General features: G+C 32.7%; 1 protein-coding gene across 6 annotated transcripts in view; it reads left to right on the forward strand.

Annotated features, from left to right (window-relative positions):
• NIPBL (NIPBL cohesin loading factor) overlaps positions 1-24884 on the forward strand; it is a 268483-nt gene that overhangs the window by 178824 nt on the left and 64775 nt on the right. For all 6 annotated transcript variants that reach the window (XM_056824556.1, XM_007487443.3, XM_007487441.2 and 3 more), the window contains 6 exons: positions 7150-7332; positions 19215-19418; positions 19609-19680; positions 19785-19874; positions 21036-21139; positions 24086-24172. In XM_056824556.1, coding sequence (XP_056680534.1) covers positions 7150-7332; positions 19215-19418; positions 19609-19680; positions 19785-19874; positions 21036-21139; positions 24086-24172 — 740 coding nt within the window. The remainder of the gene's footprint in view (positions 1-7149; positions 7333-19214; positions 19419-19608; positions 19681-19784; positions 19875-21035; positions 21140-24085; positions 24173-24884) is intronic.

Raw genomic sequence — 24884 nt, forward strand, 5'->3', positions numbered from 1 at the left:
AGACGGCTTTGGCAGCTGATCTCCATTTATACTTCTAGCTCTTAGTATCTGATAGTTGTTGAACAGGTTTATCTCAAATATATATTATTTTATCTTGAATAATTTTTTGTGTTTGATGAGACATATTGTAGAGAACAGTTTTTAAACAACTTTTTGCTCTGCTAATCATAGATTGTTATAATCTGTAAACACAGAAGTAATAACTTGAATGAGTTTGTATAGACTCTGTACTCACCTTTTATGTCTCCATTTATTTATATGTTGTCTTCTCCAGTAGAAGGTGAGCTGCTTAATTAATTATATATACCTATAGGGAAGTGTTACATTTTTTTTGTGATTGGACTCTGAATATTTATGTTAATTAGGTGGTTGCCAGGGATTTATGTTACAATCAGGACATAGCTAAATCCAGTCTTCACAGAAGAAACAAGTAGATTGGAAGAGATCAAAAAATAGAATTGATTATTGTTAAGCATTCTGCTTGAGAAAGACTGGAGGGATAGGACCAAGGTTATGTATAAAGGGGTTGACTAGATAGAAGTTCCACTTCTATATCAGAGAGACTAGAGTAAAGGAGGAGAAAATGGTAGGGACTGGAGAAGGAAATATGTCTGGAAATATTTAGGTGGGAAGAAAGACAGTTACCATCTCATCTCTTTCTCATGAAGTCTCATCCTTCCTATAGGTCTAATTCAGGTGCCATTTCTTCTATGAAGCTTTCACTCAGTTGAATGAATTCTAAGAAGGAAGGGTGGCTGCAGTTCTTCGAAGGCTAATAGTTTATATCCACTTGAGAAGTAAAGTTTACATATGTAGAGATTTTGGGCAACAGAACATGAGAAAGAGGCTGAGTAGGCTTCTAGTTTTTCTTCAGGTCTTCATAGTATTACTTTATTCTTGAAGGATTATAATTTACCACTACATTACAAATATGCCTACGTATAGTCAGCTGAATATAAAATTGCATTCTAAACTCCAATGAAAAAAATTTTTTTTTGTGATATGGTATTTCAGATTGTGCCCATCAATCTATTCTATACATATAGCATAGTTAATAGTGAGTAAACTTAAAATATAGAAGATTACTTAATTTTTTGTAAATAATAAGGTCTAAAGTAATGCTTTGTTTTGTTTTTTAAGTCCCATATAGTTAAATCAATAGCTAGTGGGTTGTTGTTTTTTTCTCTTCAGGACATGATTTATAATATTATGATGAATGTCAATGGATTTATGACTACTTCTGTGGCTACTTCAGTCCTCCAGAGTATATTGCAACTGATTCATGCTTTTTCTCATCTTTAATATTTATAGTCTTTAAAGGATCTGTCCATAGTTTTGTTTCTCTTAATCTTTTGAATGTCAGTGAAACACTTAAATCTAATATATTACTTTCTACTTGCTCCTCTCCAGTTCCCTTTTTAGACATTCATGTCCTTGATATTGTCTTTTGATACTTCTTATATATGTCTTCCCTATCCTTTAAAAAAAGTTAAACCTCACTACACCTTACTTTACAAATTTCATGGTGGTTTCTCAAACATCTTGCAGTTCATCAATTCAAACATCTTGCAGTTCATCAATCTCCATATGAAGCATTTGCCACTGTTTACATCTCTTGGGTTTATCCTTTTCTCATTGCTCACACAGCCATTAAATTAATTGAGACTTTCATTGCTTCTCATTTGGACTAATAGATTAATTAAAGTTTGGGCTCTAATTGAAGAAAATTTGGCATTTTATGTAAAATTTAAAAACACAATTAGATGAATAAAATTGAAGTCCTTGATGAGGAAATTAAAACATTTAGAGCATACATGGGAAAAAAAGAACTTTTTGACAAAAAATAAAAGAAACAAGAGAATATATATATTCCATATAAGCTAAAGCAACTGATGTTGAAGATAGAAGAATGCATGAGGAAAATTTGAGGATTAAAGGTCTTCCAGAAAGATATGATAAACTAAAAACCCAGAATACCATAGTGCAGAAAATTATATAAGAAAATTGTACAGAATTTTCAAATATAAAGCATTGATTGGGGAAACCACAAATCCCTGCTAGAAAATCATATACTTGAAACTTGATGACACTTTTGTTTTTGAGAATTTAGATAAAATTTAAATTATATGCTTATATATAATTTCTAGAGAATACAAATCTATAACAAAGGACTGTACATATTTGTGAACATAGTACTTCAGTATACATTTCTTTTACTGATTCTAGGTCCTTGTTTAATACATTTAATATGATACTTTCATACAGATAAAGTAGATTTTAAAATGCTAATGACATACACAATAGGCTATCAGGAAAGTAGGATTATAGAATTATAGTTAGAAAATACTAACTACTGGAGAGAAAACCTATTCATTGGAAGGAAAGAAGATGTTGACTACTGGTAATGCTTAAACCTTACTCTTATTGAAATTGACAACAAAACTGACTATATTCTTTCAGGGGAAAGTATGGTCATTTAATAAAATAAAACATTTCCAAGCATTCCTGAAAAAAAGACCAGACCTAAACAGAACATTTGATGCCCAAATACAGAATTCAAGAGAAACATAAAAAGGTAGATAAGAAAGAGAAAAAAATAAGGGCTTCAGAAAGGTCAAATGGCTAATATTCCTATATGGAAAGATATCTGTAACTCTTAAAAAGCATCATTATTGTCATAGTAGCTAGAAGAAGTATGCGTAGAGGGTGCTGTTTAGGATGATATGTAAAAAAACGAGAGGTGGAAAAAGAGGATAATGCTAAAAGAAATGGTAAAGAGGTAAAATAGGGGTAAATTATATTACATAAAGAAGTAGGGTTGGGGCAAAGGGAGAGGAAAATACTAAATTAAATAATGGTAGCTATTCCAGGAAATATATGCATAGGTGTGGTATAAAAGTCTGTCCCTTTTGATTTGAGACATAATACAATGGAAAAGATGAAGGTTTTTATAGTCAGGATCTCTATTCAATATCTCAGTCTAACAGTTGCTTTATATACAGCCTTCAGCAATACACTAAATTTCTGGACTTGTTTCCTCATTTGACTAGATGACTTTCTCAGTCCCTTCTAACTCAAAATTTATTACCTTTTCTTTCCTCTCTCTCCCTCCTCATTCTAAGAAGGGAAAATTCCCATTACCTATTATAAGTAGCCTTATCTGTTGATTATATGAATACAATAAACATTTAGCACATTCCCTTTCCCAAAAATCCTCCCAAAGCCTTTTATTCCACAATTAGATATAAAAGGCATAAAAGACTGTTTGAGGTAACACATTATATAAAATTAAGTCATATTTAATTATCAGTCATGTGAATGAGGATGATGAGGTCCTTTCTTTTTATTGAAATGTTGGAGTTAAAAGCAAGAGTCTAAAGTTCAGGAGAGGTCAAAAAAGGAAGAAAAGGTATGGGTAAGAGTCTGAGAGTTCTAAAGAAAAGTATATAAATGACAGATATCAGATCTTCTGTTTCTGTTGTTAAGTATAATTTAAAATGAAGAAATATTTTTAACTTCATGATTTTGCCTGTGGTAAAAGCAAAATGTGAAAGATTTTTCTCAGTTCACAACTGTCTACATGTGTTGTTTAGTGGAGCTGTTTCTTTTTTATGATAAATAGTTGAGTGGTCCATTTTGTGTTTCAACCTAGATAACTTCATTAGGTTAAGAGAATTTATTGAAGTTCTGCTGTTAATTTTAGTGTCATTATTGTACGAAGGATCACATGTATTTACAATCTCATTATTATTATTACCCAAACACAGCTCAAGCCTTGGAACTTTAAATCTTTTAATAATTTCTAATGTAATGTTGTTTTTGTATTCTTAGAATTGAGTAAAGGTAACAAGAAGTGATGTTTGAGGTATGATAATCATGCTACATACTCATGTTGAATATAACTACCATTGATTTGAGAGCAGGGACTGGCTTACTATGAGCTAAGAATGGTTTTCATGGTTTTGGGGGGCTGGAATTTGTTGATCTCTGCTCTAGAGGCCAAACTTGGTACCTTTAGAAATAAGTAAACATGGAAAAGGCCCATGAATAATAGTAACTTCTTACTTGAGCTTTTTTTTTTTTAATATTAGAAATGCTAGTTACTCTTTTCACCTACATGTTAATTGGCAAATTTTTTTCACAATAATACATTTTGATAATTTTATTACAATAAGATTATACTTATCATTCAATAAGCAGTTATTAGCAGTACTAGCTGATAGTTCTTGGAGATAACAAATATGGTGAATGAAGCAATCCAAGCTCTCAAGAATCTTATACCTACAACATAAGCACTTTGGAGAAAAAAGTAGATGACTAAAACTTTATTAATTCAATATGGGAGAATTCCCATTATATTATTCTTTTGTCAGAATTCTGATAAATTCAGCCATGATCACAAACGTGGAAATTATAAAAAGCAAACCCTCTTACCAAGGGAAGGAAATAGCCATCAAAAGGTTCTGTATTGTATTGAGTTACAATGTGCTGTCCTATGTTAATAAGATGAAAATAGGTTAGTTTTCCTAAGTTGACTTTAGGAAATTACATGATTCACATGTTATTACATAACTTTGATACTAGCTCAAACTTTCAAACCATTCTCTTAGTACTTAAACTATTTAGATATAGTTTAGCAGCATCTGTAAATAGACTGTTTTGACTCTGTGTGTGTGTGTGTGTGTGTGTGTGTTTAAAATGTTTTGAAATCTAATTTCAAAATTCCAAAGTCTGAAGTTATACCTCTCAATATTTATAGCCAAGGAGCCAGTAGAAGGAATAAACACCAAAACTTCATTTTCAATTCCGAAAAAATTTAGCAGCATGGTTAGACCTGACTCTGTCAATTGTAGATACAGACTTCTTTTTTTATTTGTGTTGGATGCTAGCTAGGGAGTGATGTTGGGTGGGATGGGGGCAAAAAGATTCAACTAAGGAGTATATGTACCAAAACGGATAAAGTCAATTATAATTGCAGAATATTTATCTTTAGTTCTTTGATGTTTGCTTTTTACTATCTAATCATTCTGTCCTGAAAATATAATTTAAATTCTTGATATTTGTCAAATTTTGATATTGTTAGGTATATCTGCTTAAAAATTATCACAGTACATTCAAAAGCCAAATGCGCATTGAAGTTGTCCATAGTAACAACATGGAAATATTAGGATATTTCCAGGCATGGATAACTTTTCTAGTTCACAAAGTTGTCAGAAATCCTTAAAACAGGTATGTACCAGTCTCTTGACCTCTGCCTATTCCTTATTTTTAAAATGAGGATTGGATTAGCTGGCCTCAAATTCTTTGTCTACAAATCTTATGACTACCACCATGAAGCACTCTGTCAAATCACCAACATCTGAAGTTTTGGATCACATAGCAAACATTTACGGCATATACATTAATATACACTACACTGTACTGGATCTTGTGGAGGCAACTGGTTATGAGGAAAATATTTCAACCAGAAGACAAGACTCTGAAGAAACTTAGGATCTAATTGGATTTCACAAAGTTTTATTGACTAATATGTATGGTAAAGATATAAGCATTCACTGGTAAATTCTATACATAGAAATATGACTTCCCACAGAAACACATTGCATTGATAAACAAAGCAAACAGAATAGCTTTCAAGGAAGCCATAACTTACATTTAGAGTTTGAACAAGATTGGTATTAAATAAAGCCATTTTAGACTGAATTCAACTCCTATAGAAGGAAAGTTGTGTCTATGTTTTTGTATAATTGAGGCCTGACAGAGATGAGTCATAAACAGTGTTAAACAACAATAGAAAAAAAAAAGTCTTGGAACACAACTAGACCCACTTTCATTATTCTATATTGGAGACAATTCAACTCTTCTTATGTGACAAAGAGAGAACAGCATATTAAAGTTTTTTAAACACAAGTTGTACATTTAAACCATATAGTTCATAACTAAAAATTTTAAATTTCATCATGACGAGTTTTAATATTACATTTCTTGCCTATTATGGAATGTATTTGCATTGTTGGAAATACTATGAACTTTTAAATGGACCCGTGTTCTAGTCTGTGATTTTGGACTCTCTAAGCTTGTCTTCTCATCTATCCAGTGAGTGTTATGATCTTTGAATTACTTCCTTACAAATGAGAGCAAATATGTAAAACATTTTGTAAACCATAGAATATTATATTTATGAGATTATTATTATCAAGGACAAATCAAATTTTGATGATGTCCACATTGCTGAAATCAAATCTCCTGCTTTAAATTAGTTAGATGCTTTTACAACAGTAAAGTACTCAATGTTTAATAAGCCTGACAACATTTTAATCCTTTGAGCAATAAATATAGGAGACACATAGGTAAGTAAAATAAGTTTGTCTATACTACTTAGTGATAACAATTTGTCCTGGACTAATCATTTTTTGACAGCTTCTATTTTATTTTTTAAGTATCTGAGACCACATATTGTAAATGAGATTTTCATAGCACAGAGGAAAGTTAAGGATAGAACCTTTGTCATTTTTAAAACAGCTTTTTGATAATTTTTTTTTTATGTTGCTACCAGGAAAACATTTTATATGCTCACCCCCTCTTTATCTCAACCTTAATTGCAATAGGTGCGTCATTTTCATAGTTTTATATAACTATTGATATAAATGAAGTATCAAATTTGATACTGAACTAGTTTTTCAAGAATGGACATGCTTAACTTTTCGTGTGTGGTTATCATTTATTATATTATCTTATTATATTACATTATACTTATTTTTTATATTACATTTGATGTAGATAATATATCTGTATTTCTAATATACTATATCTAAATTATATATAATATCTATAATATAATAATAAAATGTATATTACATTTTATATTACAATATCTGTAGAAATCATTACAATATGCATAAATGCAAATACATATCTTATCCATATATACTCATTGTAACAGATTGTAGTATAATGTTTTTAGGATTATACCTTCACTACTAGAAAAGAGAGTACTTTATTAAAATTTGGATATATTTAATATGATAGCAAATGATAATTCTAAGGAAGCTTTTCATATAAATCCTTTTAATTTCCACTATGCTAATGTAATTTAAATTGTTTTATTTTTCTTCAGATTTAAATTTTCTTCTTACTCTTCATTAATAGGTAGTATAGATCAGTCAGTGTTAAAAGAATTACCCCCTGAACTCCTGGCAGAAATTGAATCTACCATGCCACTTTGTGAACGTGTGAAAATGAACAAGCGCAAACGTAGCACAGTTAATGAAAAGCCAAAATATGCTGAAATCAGTTCGGATGAAGACAATGACAGTGAAGATGCTTTTGAATGTAAGTAGTTTGTGATTTAATTTCTCCTATAGAATTGAGATGTAAGCTGTCTTTTCCATATCCTTTTGCTTATAACTTTATGATTTGACTGATTATAATAAAATAAGAATAACATTTATTACTCTAATATTATTATTTAGGACTGATCATCAAGTCACATATAAGTGCTTATACCAGAAATGCTAGAGAAATATGATGTATTTATGCAGCCAAACTCCTGCCACTTTTTATATGGAAGAAAGAATTGAATAGCCCTGCATGAATTTTTTTTAAATGTCCTTTTACTAGAAATAACTCAATTCTAAATTTGAAAAGTATAAATCATATAATCAATTACCTGCAGATAGATTAACTATTTAACTAATTATCTTTGTGATCTGAAGACATTCTTTCCTTTATGACAAATTGGAATCTAGTCTTCTTCGCTTAACTCTACTTTCTAGGGCAGGATTTTTCTCTACTTAGCTATACTGGACCTTTCATTTAACTACAATATTGTGCTGAGCCGCCTGTACATCTGAGTTGTTTTTCTTTTATGCATTCCTTCTAGCCAACTCAATTACATTTTTAAACAATTTTTTAAGAGGACCCTTCAAGGGGAAAGGAGGTACAGAGTTATTTTTTATTCAAATTAATTCCAGTTTGAGGCCACCAAGCTAGGTAGAAATGAGAAGGGAAGAGTTGAAAGGTGGTATGGTCAAGGAAGTAAGAGAGAGTCCAAAGTGAGACCTGAAAAGGGAGGTAAGCAAACACCAAAGATACATCAAGATCAATCTGTTTTAATCCCACACCACCTAATAAAATAAACTGATGAGAAAAGCAAAACATCATTTTTAAAGAACTTCTCAGTTATTCAGTGAATTGCATGATTTCAATGTGGATTATTATTTTTATTTATGAAGAAAACTAAAATATAAGTAAGTATATCAGATAATATGATCTTCAAGATAATCTTCCCTTCTGATACATAATGATTTACACATAATATATATTCAAACAATATTGCTGTGAACTTTTTTCCTGCCTCATGGACTTTCGTCAATAGGACTAACTTCTCATTTCGGAAACCATATAGAAACATAAGCTCTACTCATGAAGAGAAGAAAACACTACCTCTTCCTTATCTACCTCCCAACCCTATCTTCTGATTTAACCACATTCAATGTCTATTGTATGCCCGTTGATGCAGAAAAATAGCTATTCAAAGCTTTATAAAAAGATATTGCCTTTGGGATTTGGTATGATTTCCTGAGCAGAGGATAGATACTTAATTGAATTTCAAACTACCCTTAATTTTTATGAAACTTATTTTTTGTATTTATATTGTTTAACAAAGTAAAAAGGATATGAATTCTTACAACCCTCATCATCTGCTACTTCATTGTCAGTAGAAAATCATGACTAGTAATGATGTTAAAATGGGATGGCCAGGTTGCTCAGTGGATAGAGAGCCAGGCCTGGAGACATGAACTCCTAGGTTCAAATTTCTCCTCAGACCCTTCCAGCAGTGTGACCCTGGACAAATCAAAATCACTTAACCCCAATTGCTTTGTCCCTTAGAACTGATACTTGGTATATCAATTCTAAGATAGAAGGTACGGTTTTGTGTGGTTTTTTGTTTTTGTTTTTTTAATGGGATGGGCCTTCAGACTGGATCTTTCAGGGGGACCCAATAACTAAGACAATATACATAGCCTTTTTGACAAGGTTTGGGTAAATTAATATAGGAAGAGGCATAAGGTTATCAGACATCCTTGGAGTAGAGCAAATTCTGAAGAACATGTTTTGAATACTGAATTACCAAACAAAGGCCAACATTCAGAGACCACCCCAGTTACAAGCTGGACAACTACTTGTCAGTGAAGGCATCAAAGGCATTCTTGTACAGGTATGGATTAGTCTAGATAGTCTAGGAAATACCTTCCAACTCTGAGATATGCTATCTTTTTATAATTTTTAAATGACTAGCTCTCTCTCTCTGTCTCTCTCACATGTATATAAAATTAATGTCTTTGACTATTCTTTCTCAGTAATGTTCTTTTCCACCCTTTTTGCCTATGTATCATTCTTTATTTTTCATCCAGTTGTTAAATGTTGGCCAAATGCAATTGTAAAGTTTATCATTTTAAGCCAGAGGTCAGTCTCTAGAGGTATAAGCTAGGGCAAGGGCACCAATAATAGAATCTTAAGTTTTCAAGTCCATATTGGGATCTGGTATTTCAGATGCAGAATTATGCCCAGGGAAAGATCTACATAGCCAACTAAATTAGAGTGTGGATGTTTATTAAAAGACTTGAGGCTGAGTGTGCCTTCTTCTCTGTCTTAAAATCAGGTCCTTAAAGTAAGCTTTCTGCTGTGGATGAGTGAAGTGATTCATAATTGCACGCTTACATTCAGTTAAGCTTGGTGCTTATTATTTTACCAGAAAACTAGATTTTCAAGGCAAGTTCTGACAGTTCTTATATATAAATCTTAAGAGGGCTTTCCTCCTCAAGTTTAAAGGAGGCTCTTGACTATAAATTAAAGTTAAATAAGTTAGTATTTAAAGAGCATCAACAAGTATTATATATCTTCAGTACTCTAATTTTCAGTTCCAGTACTCTCCCAAGATATTTTTGGTTTCAATTCCTGTTTCTTTTAGTAATCAAATGTTATAGATAGATTTCACACTAGTATTTGAAAGACTCTCATGATATCTCTTTTGAGATGATAGTATATAGTACAGTTAAGTAGATTTGGAACTGATTGAATGATAGATAACATGCTTGGCAAATTTGCAGATGTTATAGCTAAAGAGGGCGTATGTAACAAGTTAGATGACAAAATTAAAATCCAGCAGTCTAAAATGATAGACTGAATTTAATAAAATGAAGTCTGAAGAAATATAAAATCCTACATTTGGAGTAAAAATAAAAATCAACTTAAGTACATAATGGGAGAAGCCTGTCCATACTGAGAAAGCCCTGGAAGATCTAATCAAATTTGAGATCTATTACTCAGTGTTGTGAATGCAACCAAATAAAGCTCATAACATCTTAGGATTCATTAAGATAGTGTGTAGAATGAGGGAGGTTGATCAGACCACATCTGGTGTATTCTTTTCAGTTCTGGCTACCAAATTCTAGGAAGAATATTGGCAAGTTCTAGAAATTTCTAAGGAGACTAGAGGCCAAATTTGGTCTTTTTAAAGAAATAGAGATGTTGAGCCTCTAAAAGAGAAGATTTATGGATAGATGGTTGCTACTTTCAAGTATTTAAAGAGCTATTATGTGAAAGAAGAATGGTCCTTAATTTGTTTAGTTACAGATGGCAGAGCAGATAGCAATGGGAAGAAGTTGCAGGGATGGATTCCTCTTAACATATTAGAAAAAACTTCTTAACTCTTGATATTATCCAAAAGCAGAATCAAATTACTTAAGGTTTTTTCTTCTTCACCAAGGATCACTTCTTCCTCAGAGATTCTGTATTCTATTGATGAGTTATACAGATAGTGAGTTCACTCTAATAGGTTCCCAATTCCTTTTTTCCTCTCCTATTTATGTAAGGCTCTAGTTCTCAACCAAGTCATAAATGTAGGCTGATACAGGAACCATATTTTATTTTAAGGTCTGATATAATAGTTATAGGTAATGGAATTCCTTCAATTGAAAGTATGATTTCCTGCTTACTATTTCCTTATTGTGTTTCTTAGAAGTGACGACCAAAATGAAGACATGGCAGCCAATTGGTGGGTGGAAAGGTGGGATGCATCTGACCCCTCCGTATGGGTGTCATTGGGGCTTTTGTCCAACCCAGCCACACTTGATCTTCATCCATTATCTTGCAACAATCCCCTCCATTCTTCCAGTGCACAAGTTCCTATCTCCTCCCCCTCCCCACCAACAAATTCTTGGTAAGAGCCCGAAGAGAAGTTTTAATCTTACTAGGACAAGACCTAGGCACTTGTACAGCTCATGCTCTGTATGTATCATTAAGAAAAATCTTCCTCTCCAACATACCCACCCCAAGATTATATTGCAACTACATCAGGTACCCCTCAGAGCTTAATCTCTGACCTCCTAAGCAGATTGGTAAGAACCACCCTTCTGCCCAGACCTCCCTTTTTATTTTTTTCCCCACCTTTGAATTAGTTTATTTAGTCAATTTAGAGCATTATTCCTTGGTTACAATAATCACGTTATTTCCCTGCCTCCCCTCCACCCAGTCTTCCCACAGCCAATGCACAATTTCATTGGGTATTACTTGTGTCCTTGATCAGAACCTATTTCCATGTTGTTGATGTTTGCACTAGGATGCTCATTTAGTCTACATCCCTAGCCATATCCCTTCGATCCATGTATTCAATCAGTTGTTTTCTTTCAGTGTTTTTCCTCCAACTTGTTCAGGGTCCCTGCATTGCCACTAATGGAGAAGTCCATTACATCTGATTGTACCACAGTGTGTCAGTCTCTGTGTATAATGTTTTCCTGGTTCTGCTCCTCTCACTCTGCATCAATTCCTGGAGGTTGTTCCAGTTCCCATGGAATTCCTCCACTTTATTATTCCTTTGAGCACAATAGTTTTCCATCACCAACATACACCACAATTTATTCAGCAATTCCCCAATTGAAGGGCATGCCCTCATTTTCCAATTTTTTGCCACCACAAAGAGCATAACTGTGAATTTTTTTTTACACGTCTTTTTCCTTATTATCTCTTTGGGTTATAAACCCACCAGCAGTGCTATGGCTGGATCAAAGGGAAGACAGTCTTTTAGCACCCTTTGAGCATAGTTCCAAATTGCCCTCCAGAATGGCTGGATCAATTCACAACTCCACCAGCAATGCATTAATGTCCCAACTTTGCCACATCCTCTCTAGCATTCATTACTTTCCATAGCTGTCATGTTAGCCAATCTGCTAGGTGTGAGGTGATACCTCATAGTTGTTTTGATTTGCATTTCTCTGATTATAAGAGATTTAGAACATTTTTTCGTGTGCTTTTTAATAGTTTTGATTTCATTAACTGAAAATTGGCTATTCTATATGTCCCTTTCCCGTTTATCAACTGGAGAATGGCTTGATTTTTTTGTAAAATTGGTTTAGCTCTTTATAAATTTGAGTAATTATACCTTTGTCAGGTTTTTGTTATGAAGATTGTTTCCTAATTTGTCCCTTCCCTTCTAATGCATTAGTTTTGTTTGTACAAAAACTTTTTAATTTGATGTAATAAAAATTAGTGATTTTATATTTAGTGATTTTTTTTTCTTACCTCTTCTTGGTTTTAAAGTCTTTCCCACAGATCTGACAAGTATACTATTCTGTCTTTGCCTAATTTGTTTATAGTTTCCTTCTTTATATTCAGGTCATTCACCCATTCTGAGTTTATCTTGGTGTAGGGTGTGAGTAAGATGTTGATCCAAACCTAATCTCTCCCATACTGTCTTCCAATTTTCCCAGCAGTTTTTATCAAATAGTGGGTTTTGGTCCCAAAAACTGGAATCTTTTGGCTTATTTATCATAGACTGTCTTGCTGAGATCATTTACGCCAAGTCTATTCCACTGATCTTCCTTTCTGTCTCTTAGCCAGTACCAAATTGTTTTGATAACCATTGCTTTATAGTATAGTTTGAGATCTGGGACTGCAAGGCCTCCTTCCTTTGCATTTTTTTTTCATGATTTTCCTGGATATCCTTGATCTTTTGTTCTTCCAAATGAACTTTGTTATGTTTTTTTCCTAATTCCATAAAAAAGGTTTTTGTAGTTCAATAGGTATGGCACTAAATAAGTAAATTAATTTGTTTAGGATTGTCATTTTATGTTAGCTCATCATATAGTTTCTGTGTTTGTCTCAGCACATAGATTCCTAAGTATTTTATATTGTGTAGGATGACTTTAAATGGAATTTCTCTTTCTAATTCTTGCTGCTGAGATGTGTTGGAGATATATAGAAATGCTGATGACTTATGCGGGTTTATTTTGTATCTTGCAAGTTTGCTAAAGTTGTTGATTATTTGGACTAGCTTTTTCGTTGATTCTCTAGGATTCTTTAAATAGACCGTCATATAATCTGCAAAGAGTGATAGCTTGGTCTCCTCATTGCCAATTTTAATTCTTTCAATTTCTTTTCCTTCTCTAATTGCTACTGCTAGTGTTTCTAGTACAATGTTAAATAATAGAGTTTATAATGGGCATCCTTGTTTCATTTCTGATCTTTTGGGAAGGTTTCTAGTTTATCCCCATTGCAGATGATGTTTGCTGATGGTTTTAGATATATACTGTTTATTATTTTTAGGAAAGGCCCTTCTCTTCCTATACTTTCTAGTGTTTTCAATAAGAATGGGTTTGTATTTTGTTGTATTTTATCAGACTTTTTCTGCATCTATTGAGATAATCATGTGATTTTTGTCCATTTGCTTGCTAATATGGTCAAATATGTGGATGGTTTTCCTAATATTGAACCATCCTTGTATTCCTGGTATGAATCCTACCTGGTCATAGTGAATAACCCTGAATAACCCTTGTGATGACTTGCTGGAGTCTTTTTGCTAGTAAGCTATTAAAGATTTTTGCATCTATATTCGTTAAGGACATTGGTGTATAGTTTTCTTTCTCTGTTTTTGACCTGCCTGGCTTTGGGATCAGTACCATATTTGTGTCATAAAATGAATTTGGTAGAACTCCTTCTTGGCTTATGCTGTCAAATAGTTTGTGTAATATTGGGATTAGTTGTTCTTTGAGTGTTTGGCTGAATTCATTTGTGAATTCATCTAGACCTGGGGATTTTTTCTTAGGGGGTTCTTTGATGGCTTGTTCAATTTCTTTTTCTGATATGTGGTTGTTTAGGTAATCTATTTCTTCCTCTGTTAGTCTACGCGGTTTATATTTTTGTAAGTATTCATCCATATCACCTAGATTGCCATATTTGTTGCCATATGATTGGGCATAATACTTTTAATGATTGCCTTAATTTCCTCTTCATTAGATGTGAGGTCTCCCTTTTCATCTTGGATTCTGTCAATTTGGTTTTCTTCTTTCCTTTTTTTAATTAGACTGACGAGTACTTTGTCTATTTTATTTGTTTTTTCAAAATACTAGCTTCTAGTCTTATTTATGGAATCAATAGTTCTTTGACTTTCAATTTTATTAATTTTTCCTTTGATTTTTAGGATCTCTAATTTAGTCTTCATCTGAGGATTTTTAATTTGTTCACTTTCTAGTTTTTTAATTTGCATGCCCAATTCATTGACCTCTGCCCTCCCAAATTTGTTAATATATAAACTCAAGGATATAAATTTCCCCCGAGTACGGCTTTGACTGCATCCCATAGGGTTTGAAAGGATGTCTCTTCATTCTCATTTTCTTCAATGAAATTATTAATTGTTTCTATGACTTGTTCTTTAACCGGTTTTGGAGAATCATATTGTTTAATTTCCAATTAATTTTTTATTCCCTCTCCATGTACCCTTACTAATTATTATTTTCATTGCATTGTGGTCTGAGAAGGTTGCATTTATTATTTCTGCTCTTTTGTACGTGTTTGCAATGTTTTTATGCCTTAATACATGATCAATTTTTGTGAATGTACCATGTGCTGTTGAAAAGTAGGTATTCCTTTTTGTCCCTATTTATTTTTATCCACATATGTACTAACTCTAATTTTTCTGAGATTTCATTCACTTCTCTTACCTCTTACTTATTTTTTGGTTTGTTTTATCTAGTTCAGATAGAGGAAGGTTCAGGTCTCCCACTAGTATAATTTTTCTATTTCATCCTTGAGCTATACTAGTTTCTCCGTTAGAAATTTGAATGCTATGCCATTTGGTGCATACATGGTGAGTACTGATATTTCCTTATTGTCTATACTGCCTTTTATGAGGATGTAATTACCTTCCCTATCTCTTTTTACTTTGGCTTTGTCAGATATCATGATTGTGACTCCTGCCTTCTTTTTCTCAGTTGATGCCCAATAGATTTGGCTCCATCCTCTTACTTTCACCCTATGCATATCTACCTTCCTCATTTGTGTTTCTTGTAGATAGCATATGGCAGGGTTTTGGATTCTAATCCACTCTGCTATCCACTTGTGTTTTTTGGTGTGTTCATTCCATTCAGCGTTATGATTACTTACTATATATTTCCTAGCATTTTGATTTCTACTCCTGGTCCTGCCTTTACTTTCACTATTTCCTTCCATACCAGTGTTTGTTTTTAATCAATCCCCCTAGTTCCCAGCCTTATTTTACTTCCCTTTCTATCCCCCTCCCTTCTTATCCCCCCCCCCTTATTTTTCTTGCAGTCTTTCTAAAACTACCTCTCCCCTTCCTCCCTTGTACTGCTTCCCTCCCCACCAGTCCATTTGTTACCCTTCTACTCCCCTATAGGGTGCGAATCAATTCTGTGCTCCAATAGATTGAATTGTTCTTCCCTCTTTGGGTCAATTTCAATGCACAAAAGAGTTGATTATTTCCTATCTCCAACCTCTTTAACCTTCCAGCGTATTTATGTTCTGCCCCCTCCCCCTCCCGCGATGAGCTTCTTTGTGACATATAAATTTACCCCCTTTTGTTTCTTTTTCCATTTCTCTTAGTATTAACCTCTTTTTTAGCTCCAGTTATATATATATGCATTTATGCATACATATATCTATATACCTATTTATGTCTTGTCTTTTCATCCTATACAGTTTTTCACTGATCCCTCTAAGTATAATTCTTCTAGCTGCCCAGTTGATAATACAATTTTTAAGAGTTACCAATGACCTCTTTTCTTATAGGGATATATAACATTTTAACTTATTGAGTCTCTTAAAAAAGAAAGTGTTTTTTGTTGTTGTTGTTTGGTTTGTTTTTTTTTCCTCTTTTTTAATTACTTTTTGATGATTTTCTGAGTTCTTTCCTTGGGCATCAAATTTTCTGTTCAGGTCTGGTCTTTTCTTTACAAATTCTTGGAATTATTCTATTTTTGTTGAATGACCATACTTTCCCCTGAAAGAATATAGTCAGTTTTGCTGGATAGGTGATTCTTGGTTGTAGACCTCTAGTTACCTTGCTTTCTGGAATGTCATATTCTTTGCCTTTTGGTCCTTCAGTGTGGATGCAGCCAGATCCTGCATTATCCTCACTGTGGTTCCATGGTATCTGAATGACTTCTTGGCAGTTTGTAATTTCTTGTCTTTGGTCTGATAGTTCTTGAATTTGGCTGTAACATTCCTGGGTGTTGTCAGTTGGGGATTAAGTACAGGAGGTGATCTGTGGATTCTATCAATCTCCACTTTTCCCTCTTGTTCTAGAATATCAGGGCAGTTTTCTTGGATGATTTCCTGTAGCATTATGTCCAGATTTTTTCTTTGTTGTGGTCTTCTGATTGACCAGTGATTCTGAAATTGTCTCTCCTCGAACTATTTTCTAAATCCTCTGTTTTGTGAATGAGATGCTTCATATTTTCCTCAATTTTTTTATTCTTTTGGTTTTGTTTTATAGAGTCCTGCTGCCTTGTGAGGTCACTTAATTCTAGTTGTTGTATTGTGATTCTTAAAGACTAGATTTCATGCCTGGCTTTTTGGTCATCCTCCTTCTGGTCTGATTTTCTTTGGAGACTACCTTTCATTCTCTTTACCTCATCTTTCATCTCCTTTGCCTCATTTTCAAGCTGGTTGATTTTGGCTTTCAAGACACCATTTTCTTTTTCCAGATGACTTATCTTAGTTTTTAAATTCTTTTCCTAATTGTCTTCAGCCTCTCTTACTTGTGTTTTGAATTTCATTTTGAGTTCTTCCAAAGTCTTTATCCAATTCACTGGGATTTATGTTTTATTTACCCCTTTTTTGGTCCCTATATTTGTCTGAGCTCTTGTTCCTCTCATTTTTTTTTTTGGTTTTGGGGCTTTCTGTCAGTCTCCCCTCTTGGAGCTTTGACAGAAGATCTCTCAGTGCAGTCTGTGGGGAAGGAGTGTTGGAGTTTGAGCTTCCCTGTCCTCTGAATACTTTTGATGGGATTAAGTTAAGCTGGGTCGGGCTGGATGTGCTCTGAGGCCAAAACCTCCTGGAAGGCTGGAGCAATATCAAGTGTCTCCGCCGCTCTGACAAGGCTGCCAGCTCTGCACTCCCTCTCCAGCTACTTCCCCTCCATCTGTGTTCGAAGCTCTGAACCTGGCACAGCCCTGCGCTCAAAGTACACCCTACGGACTAGAGCCTTTGCCCACCCAGAGGTTCCCACTGCCACTCTAGGTGGGGGGAGGGGTCCTGGGACATTCCTTCTGCCCTCCCCTTAAACCCGAGTGTTCTGAGATTCCAGCTGGCGGGGGGGGGGGGGGGGGCGTACCTTTTGAATTGAGTCCAGTAGGAGGGTTCCTTGGCTCTGTCTTGTTGTTAGATTTGATTTTCAGTCCTCTGGGAGCATTCAGTTTGTGATCAGTAAGGAAAGATTTTCAGAGGTCTGAACTTTTGCTGCTCCTATGCGACCATCTTGACTTGGCCCTTCTTAATAGTCAGACCTCCCTTTTCTTGTTTTGAGTGAAATAGAATAAATCCCAACAGGTATGGCATTACATATTTTAATATATCCTAGCACATCAGCATTTAATACATCTTGTTAACTGATTGTTTTGCTCCAAAAACTCACCCTTATTCCCAACTTCCCTATTTCTCTTGAGGAAACCAATTTCCTTGGTTCACATCCTCATGTCATTCTTGATTTCTTTGAGACCCTCACTTGCTCTCACACTTGTCATATCTCATGATTTCTGTCGCCAGAGTATTACCTCTTACCTAGAATAGTAAGTGTGCTCCTAATTGTTCTTCCTGCTCTAGGCCAATGAGATTTTCATAAAGGGTAGATTTGACTATATGTTTGTCTGTCTCTCAATCTCAATCTCCCCTCCCCAAACCCCACCCCCACCCCCCATCTTGCTCTTTAATTAAACTCTATTGGCTCCCTCTTGACACTGGAATTAAATATATATACTCAACCATTTGACATTTAAAGCCCATCATAAATCTTTACCCCAACCTTTCCAGTCTTATGGTATATTACTTCCCTTCTTTTTCTGAAAAATCCAAACTGCCTTTCTTGCCTTTCTTAGTCATACAAAAACACAATTAAATTATCCATATATTTGAAGAAGACAGTAAAGAATGATTACCATTGATTAAGTAGAAACATAAAGAAAGAAGAATGGATTTGTTTAAAATTTTTTGGCTGTGTTGAAATCAGAAACAATTCACTTTTGCTTGATTTCTGAGGGGAATGGTTGTATTGTATACGATAATAATATACAAATATTACTCCTGGTGAAAAGCTTTTATGTTCACTGATTGTTGTGGCCTATTTTTTTTGATGTGTATCTTTGAATTTAAAAGAATTTCAAAAAAGAAATTTACTTTTTTAGATAAGTACATTGACCAAATTAAGTAAAAAATGGAATTACTAAGTTATTTCCAAGTTGACCCTATTCCCCAGGACATATTTAGGGATTTTTTATATGGCATATATTCAGTCAGTTTGTAAAAAAGTTCTTTTGTATTTCTACCAAACAAAAAAATTTTTTTAGATCGTTTCATTTTTAATCTTTTTTTCACTTTTACCTTGTATGTTTATAATATACATATTATTACAGTAGTTTATCTATATAACTTATAAGTTAATATGTAACTACTAGAAGTGCATGCTAAAAACCAAAAGTGTGGAGACCACTTTATTAGAAGATCTATTTTATGTAAAATCTTAAGTTTAGAAATGCCTTGTTAAAGTTATAGATAGTATTCTTATATTGTATTTTATTTTTCTAGGCAAGAGAATTATTTAGAATTTTTTCCCCTTAAATCATAGGGAATATTTGTCAAATAGAAGTTTTTGATGATCTTTCAAATAGAGTAAATCATTTGTCTTGAAAATTTGCTTTTAGCTTCTCGGAAACGACATAAGAAGGACAAAGATGATGATAAAGCTTGGGAATATGAAGAGCGTGACAGACGAAGCTCTGGGGATCATAGGAGAAGTGGCCATTCTCATGAAGGCAGGAGGAGTTCCGGTGGTGGCCGTTATCGAAACCGCAGCCCATCGGATTCAGACATGGAAGATTATTCTCCTCCTCCCAGCCTCAGTGAGGGTAATCCATCAATATTAAAAGATTCCTCGTGTTTTCTGATTTTACAGTAGAGCTAACTTTGAAAATTTCTTTTTAAATCTCTTAAGAATGTATATACAGTGTTGCTTTAACTTCAGAAAGATATATGAGGCAAAAATGAAATATTTTTAAATTGTTAATCTTATTTTAAAGTCTCCTATCTTATTTTTAGTTGCTCGAAAGATGAAGAAAAGAGAAAAGCAAAAGAAACGGAAAGCTTATGAACCAAAACTAACACCGGAAGGTAAATTTTAAAAATTTAGTATATTTATATATTATAATTTCCACTATAAATTTTCAGCTGTGTTCTTAAAAGAATTTTTTTAATAAATTTTTTCTCCACAACAGAAATGATGGATTCTTCTACTTTTAAGAGGTTTACTGCTTCAATAGAGAATATTTTAGAAAATCTCGAAGACATGGATTTTACAGCATTTGGTAATTCAATTTTACTATATATCAGCTTTTTGGGTGCTTCTAAGGGATACAGAGACAAATATGATTCTTGTCTTCAAGGTGGGTAACACTCACATTTGGGACACAAGACTGAAGAAATGAAAATCATACAAATCAGTGTATTATTGTATGTTAGATTTTCTGATATAGATAGTGGGAGTGTGATAATAAATGATGAGGTAAAGCTGAAATTAGAAAGATTTAATAGGAGACTCCATAAAGTAATTAAGAATTGGTAGGGTTTGAAGAATTAAATAAGAGAAATTGGTTAAATAGGATCAATAATACAGAATTTTCAAGAAATGACATTGTATTTGGGAGAATACTTTGATATATGGGTACAAACACTTAGTTAATGCCTATCAACAGTATATTTTTTAAACTTCTTCTTTGAGAGGATGAGTTAGAGAACCATATCACTTCTTCCACTATCACTTCAAAAAAAATATGAAAAAACAGATCTTAAACTGTTTTTTTCCCTGAGAATCATTTTGATCCAGACAAATTTTTGCTACACAGTTCGTTGTTCTGGTATTTTCTACATGTATTGTCAAGTCATTTATCTCTATTTCTGTGATCTTTATAAGTATAGCAGTTACCAAGGATCTTTTCACTGTATAGCCCAGCTCAGAGCTGCATTTAATACTTACTTCTTCAACTAGTACCCCGCCACACACACAATAAAATGGAAAGTTATGTAAAAGTATTAAATATCATGCACTTGTTAGCTATCTTAGTCTCTGAACAAATGAATGACTTTATGCTATGGGTTTTCATTTTTAAAGCAAACATTATTTGAGAGAATTATTCCTTCTCCTTCCCAGCCTCCAAGTTTTACTAGTGTAGTTGCCACTGATAAACTGATTCAATTTCAAGTAGGAAATCAGTTACAGACTGGTATTCCATTCTAATAAAAAATTTTGTTCTCCTGTCACCCTTTTTAAGCCAAGATTTTTTCCTAGGTCTAAGGAAATTGTTTATATATTGCTATTACTTGTTTAAATTGGTTTTATGTTTACATATATGTTCAGAAATAGATAACCAAGGCTGAATTCCTCAATTAAACACATTCCTTTAAAAAAAAAAAAAAGCTAACCATTATGAAAACTTTATTTCACCTAAACTGCGAAACTTTTCTTTTAGGTGATGATGAAGAAATTCCTCAGGAACTGCTATTAGGAAAACATCAGCTTAGTGAATTGGGCAGTGAATCTGCTAAAATTAAAGCAATGGGAATAATGGATAAGGTATTTTTCTAACTTAAAATTCATGTGCATATCTGGTAATAAATATTTATAATTGATATTTTTAGATCCCGTATTTACATTTAAAATATTTTAAATAAATTTTGTTAGTTAATTTCTTAGTTCTTTAGAAAATGGTTGTGATCATAGTTAATTCAATAATTATGAAACATCTGTTGCTTGAAGAGAACAGTATGCTAAGCCCTAGGGAAGATAACAAATTTTGCCATAATCCTGGCTTCCACGGAGGGTACTAGATGTTAGGGTAAAGGGAGCATAGGAAAGAGCCCTGGTAAGATGCATATACAGATAATTCTCAAATGAAATTTTGTATGTACATATACATACATACAAAATTTCATAAATCCAAATCTTGTAATTCTATTGCAATATATTTCTTAAAAATAAGAATATGACACTACTAAAATTTTTTTATCAGATTTATGAGTGCATTCCTGATATAAAGAAGAAAATAAATACTAGTAACATATTCGTCCTTCTGATTCTTTGGTTTAAGGATTTTATCACATTTAATTGTAAGCATTCATGTAAGAACAATTAAATAGTATTTCTGCCATTCATAAAACCACTAGGATTTTGTTTTGGCACTTAGTTTTAGCCATTCTAAACCTTGGTGCCAAGAATATATGGTTGGAGTGTTATTTTGAGGATCGCGCACTGATAATTAAGTGTTCCAAATACTTAAGGAATAAGTCAGTAAGTACTATGATATTGATTCTACATAGTAACATATTTTTATAGAACTTTAAAATTTACATTCCTTCGACTTTGCTAGCACAGATATTTTCTCCATTTTACAGACCAGAGATAATGAGAGATTAATTCATGTGTCACATAATTAATATGTATTTGAGTGTTTAGAAGGAGAATTTCATCATATATAATACCTATCTGAATTTATTCCCTTCACTATAAACTATAAATTATTTCTTGTGTAAGGACAGTAATAAGAATTATTAAAAATACCTAGTATCTATGGTGGTGGTGTTGAAAGAGGTAGCTCTGTTGTAATGTTTTCTATTTTTTAACCATTTTTTAGGCATTTAGTTCGGAAAATATTTATATTTTTAACAGAATTTTTAAATATTTATGAATCATAGTTTTACTCTTTTCTAAAACAATCCAGCTATTTCTATGTATTCAACAATGAAAATATGATTATTCCTACTGATACATTATAATGAAGGTATAGATTGATTTCCTTTGCGTAAGCAAATTTTTATTTATATTACAATGGGGCAAATCTAAATCTTAGTTACTTAATGTTTCTTAAAATTTTGCATAATTTTGTGTATTTTGGTTTCTAAGTATAGTCAAAGATTCTGTGAAGAACTTGAGCTATTTTTTTAGGACCAGCTAGTTCACTCTTTTTAATATGGAAAAATTATTGGGAAGAGTAATTATGGATATGTTCACTTGTTTACATCATATTTGTCTCAGCAATTTTAGCTGTTAGCATTTAATAATGCTTTTTTTTTTTTTAAAGAAAATTTATTCTAATGTTTTTAGATTTTCATGGAACTTCAGATCTTCAAAAGACCTTAGAGGTGACCTTGTTTATTAGTCCCCTCCTAGATGAAGAAACAGCAGATCAAAAAGTTTCATATTTTTCCCCAAATTTAAATATCTGTTCTGGCTAATCCAGGTTTCCTAAATCCTCTTCTAAATATTTCTTTTCAGTTATATCACTGCTTCTTCATCCTATTTTAGATGGTTTTTTTCTTCATAAGTAAAACTATATGTAACATTGACAATGGAATATATCAAATATTTGTGATATCACAGGTAGCAACACATCATTAACTTGGTAACAAGGCTGTTAGAACCATGAGACCCAAAGAGACTTGCCTATAGACACATAAGAGATGAAATGTCGATGATTTGAACCCAAGTTTTCCTGATTCTTAAGTCTAACACTCAAATTCACCATGTTCTTCTTTCATTCAAATTATGAATCCATTGTAACAATAACCCTAATAGTTGACATTTATATAATTTTTTTAAGCTTAAATAGCACATATCTTATCTCAGTAGACCCTCCCAAAAGCCTTATATCTTAGATTCTGCAGGTATTGTTTGCTCTGGCCATTTTGCAAATTTGTAAACTAAATAAAAAGTTAAATGACTTGCTCCCAGTTACACAGCCATTAAGTAGTGGGATGTAATTAAGACCTAGATCTGATTGCAAGTCTAGCACTCTTCTCACCACACCATCAACTTTTAGCACACTGTGACCTTTTATGCAAGCTGGTATTGAATGAATAACAAATATATTGATTCCCTGCTATTTTAGACATTATGTTTTTCCAGTTCCCTCAGGTTTGAGGAAATCTCAGCAATAATTCAGTTTTTTAGCCCCTCCTATTCATTCACCTATAGGCAGAATCTAAAACTGTAAACTTATTATTTCCATGCTTTTGTTGTACTTGGATTAGCACCTTGCACAAAACCAACATACTTATTACTAGTAAAAATTTAACCAAATTTAGAATTGTAGCATTTGGGTTACAGTTTCAACTGTAAATAATCACCTCACCTCTCTGCACCACAGTTTATTCGTCTAGATGAGAGTTGGATTAGAAATCTCTTAAGATCCTTTATGTTGTATATTTTGTGAATCCTCTTTAGAAGTATCACCAAAAATTTGAGTGCTAACATAATTACTTGTTATCCTGATATACAAATTCTTGATTTTCTAGTACCATAAAAACTATAGAATCCAGTGTATTGATTTCCTCCTCAGAATTATGCTTATTATTACATAATAGAAAATCTAAAAATAAGATTTCCTTTCTCTTTTTTTCTGGAGAGTGATAATTTTCTATCCTTTGGAATCCCAAATGGAAAGTTCAAAAGATAGTTAAATTACTGCATAGTCTTCACATTTTTTATGAATAATTAACACAATAATTTGTACTTTTGTTATAGCTCGCAACTGATAAAACAGTAAAAGTTCTAAATATTTTGGAGAAAAATATTCAGGATGGATCTAAGCTTTCTACATTGTTAAATCATGTAAGTTTAAAATATTGATAATTCTGATCTTAATTTTGTTGCATTTAATTATCTTCTGTCTTTGGTCTTTTGACTTAAGTATTATCTATTCTTCATTAATTAGTTGCTCTTTAATGAGAATATTCTTAAAATGTATAAAAAATTTGCTCCAATAAATGCAGTTTTTCTTTCAATTTTAAGATCTTTCGTTTAAGAAGGTTTTTCAAATGGAAAATTCCTATCTGCCAGTCAACAAGCATTTAGTGGTTACTGTGCTGTGCTTGACATACAAATTCAAAGAACTGAGACAATACTTATGAGTTTATATTCTACCAAAGGATATGTGTGTTTCTACAATAAATTTAAAAGATGTTAAAGTATATTGGAGGAAAAAAGGTGGTAAACAGTGTCAAAATATCAGACAGTATGAGACTAAGAACAACAAATTTGACAATAATTGATAACTTTGGAGAGAATAGTTTAAATTAAATATTAAAGTTGAAACAAGTCTGCAAAGGATCAGAAATAGAGAGGAGAAGTAGAGGTAAAATACAGACAAATTTTTTAGAAATTTGAAAAAGAGTGGCGATGTATAGGTTGATAAATTAAGAATATGATAGGGTATAGTTATGTTTTATTTTTTTTTTAAGGTTGGAGAAGACTTATCCATGCTTGAAAGCCCCAGAGAGAAACAGTTTGAGTTAATTATTCATTGATTTGTATTGGTTGTTAG

The sequence above is a fragment of the Monodelphis domestica genome, chromosome 3 (assembly GCF_027887165.1).
Source record: "Monodelphis domestica isolate mMonDom1 chromosome 3, mMonDom1.pri, whole genome shotgun sequence".
Lineage (NCBI taxonomy): Eukaryota > Metazoa > Chordata > Mammalia > Didelphimorphia > Didelphidae > Monodelphis > Monodelphis domestica.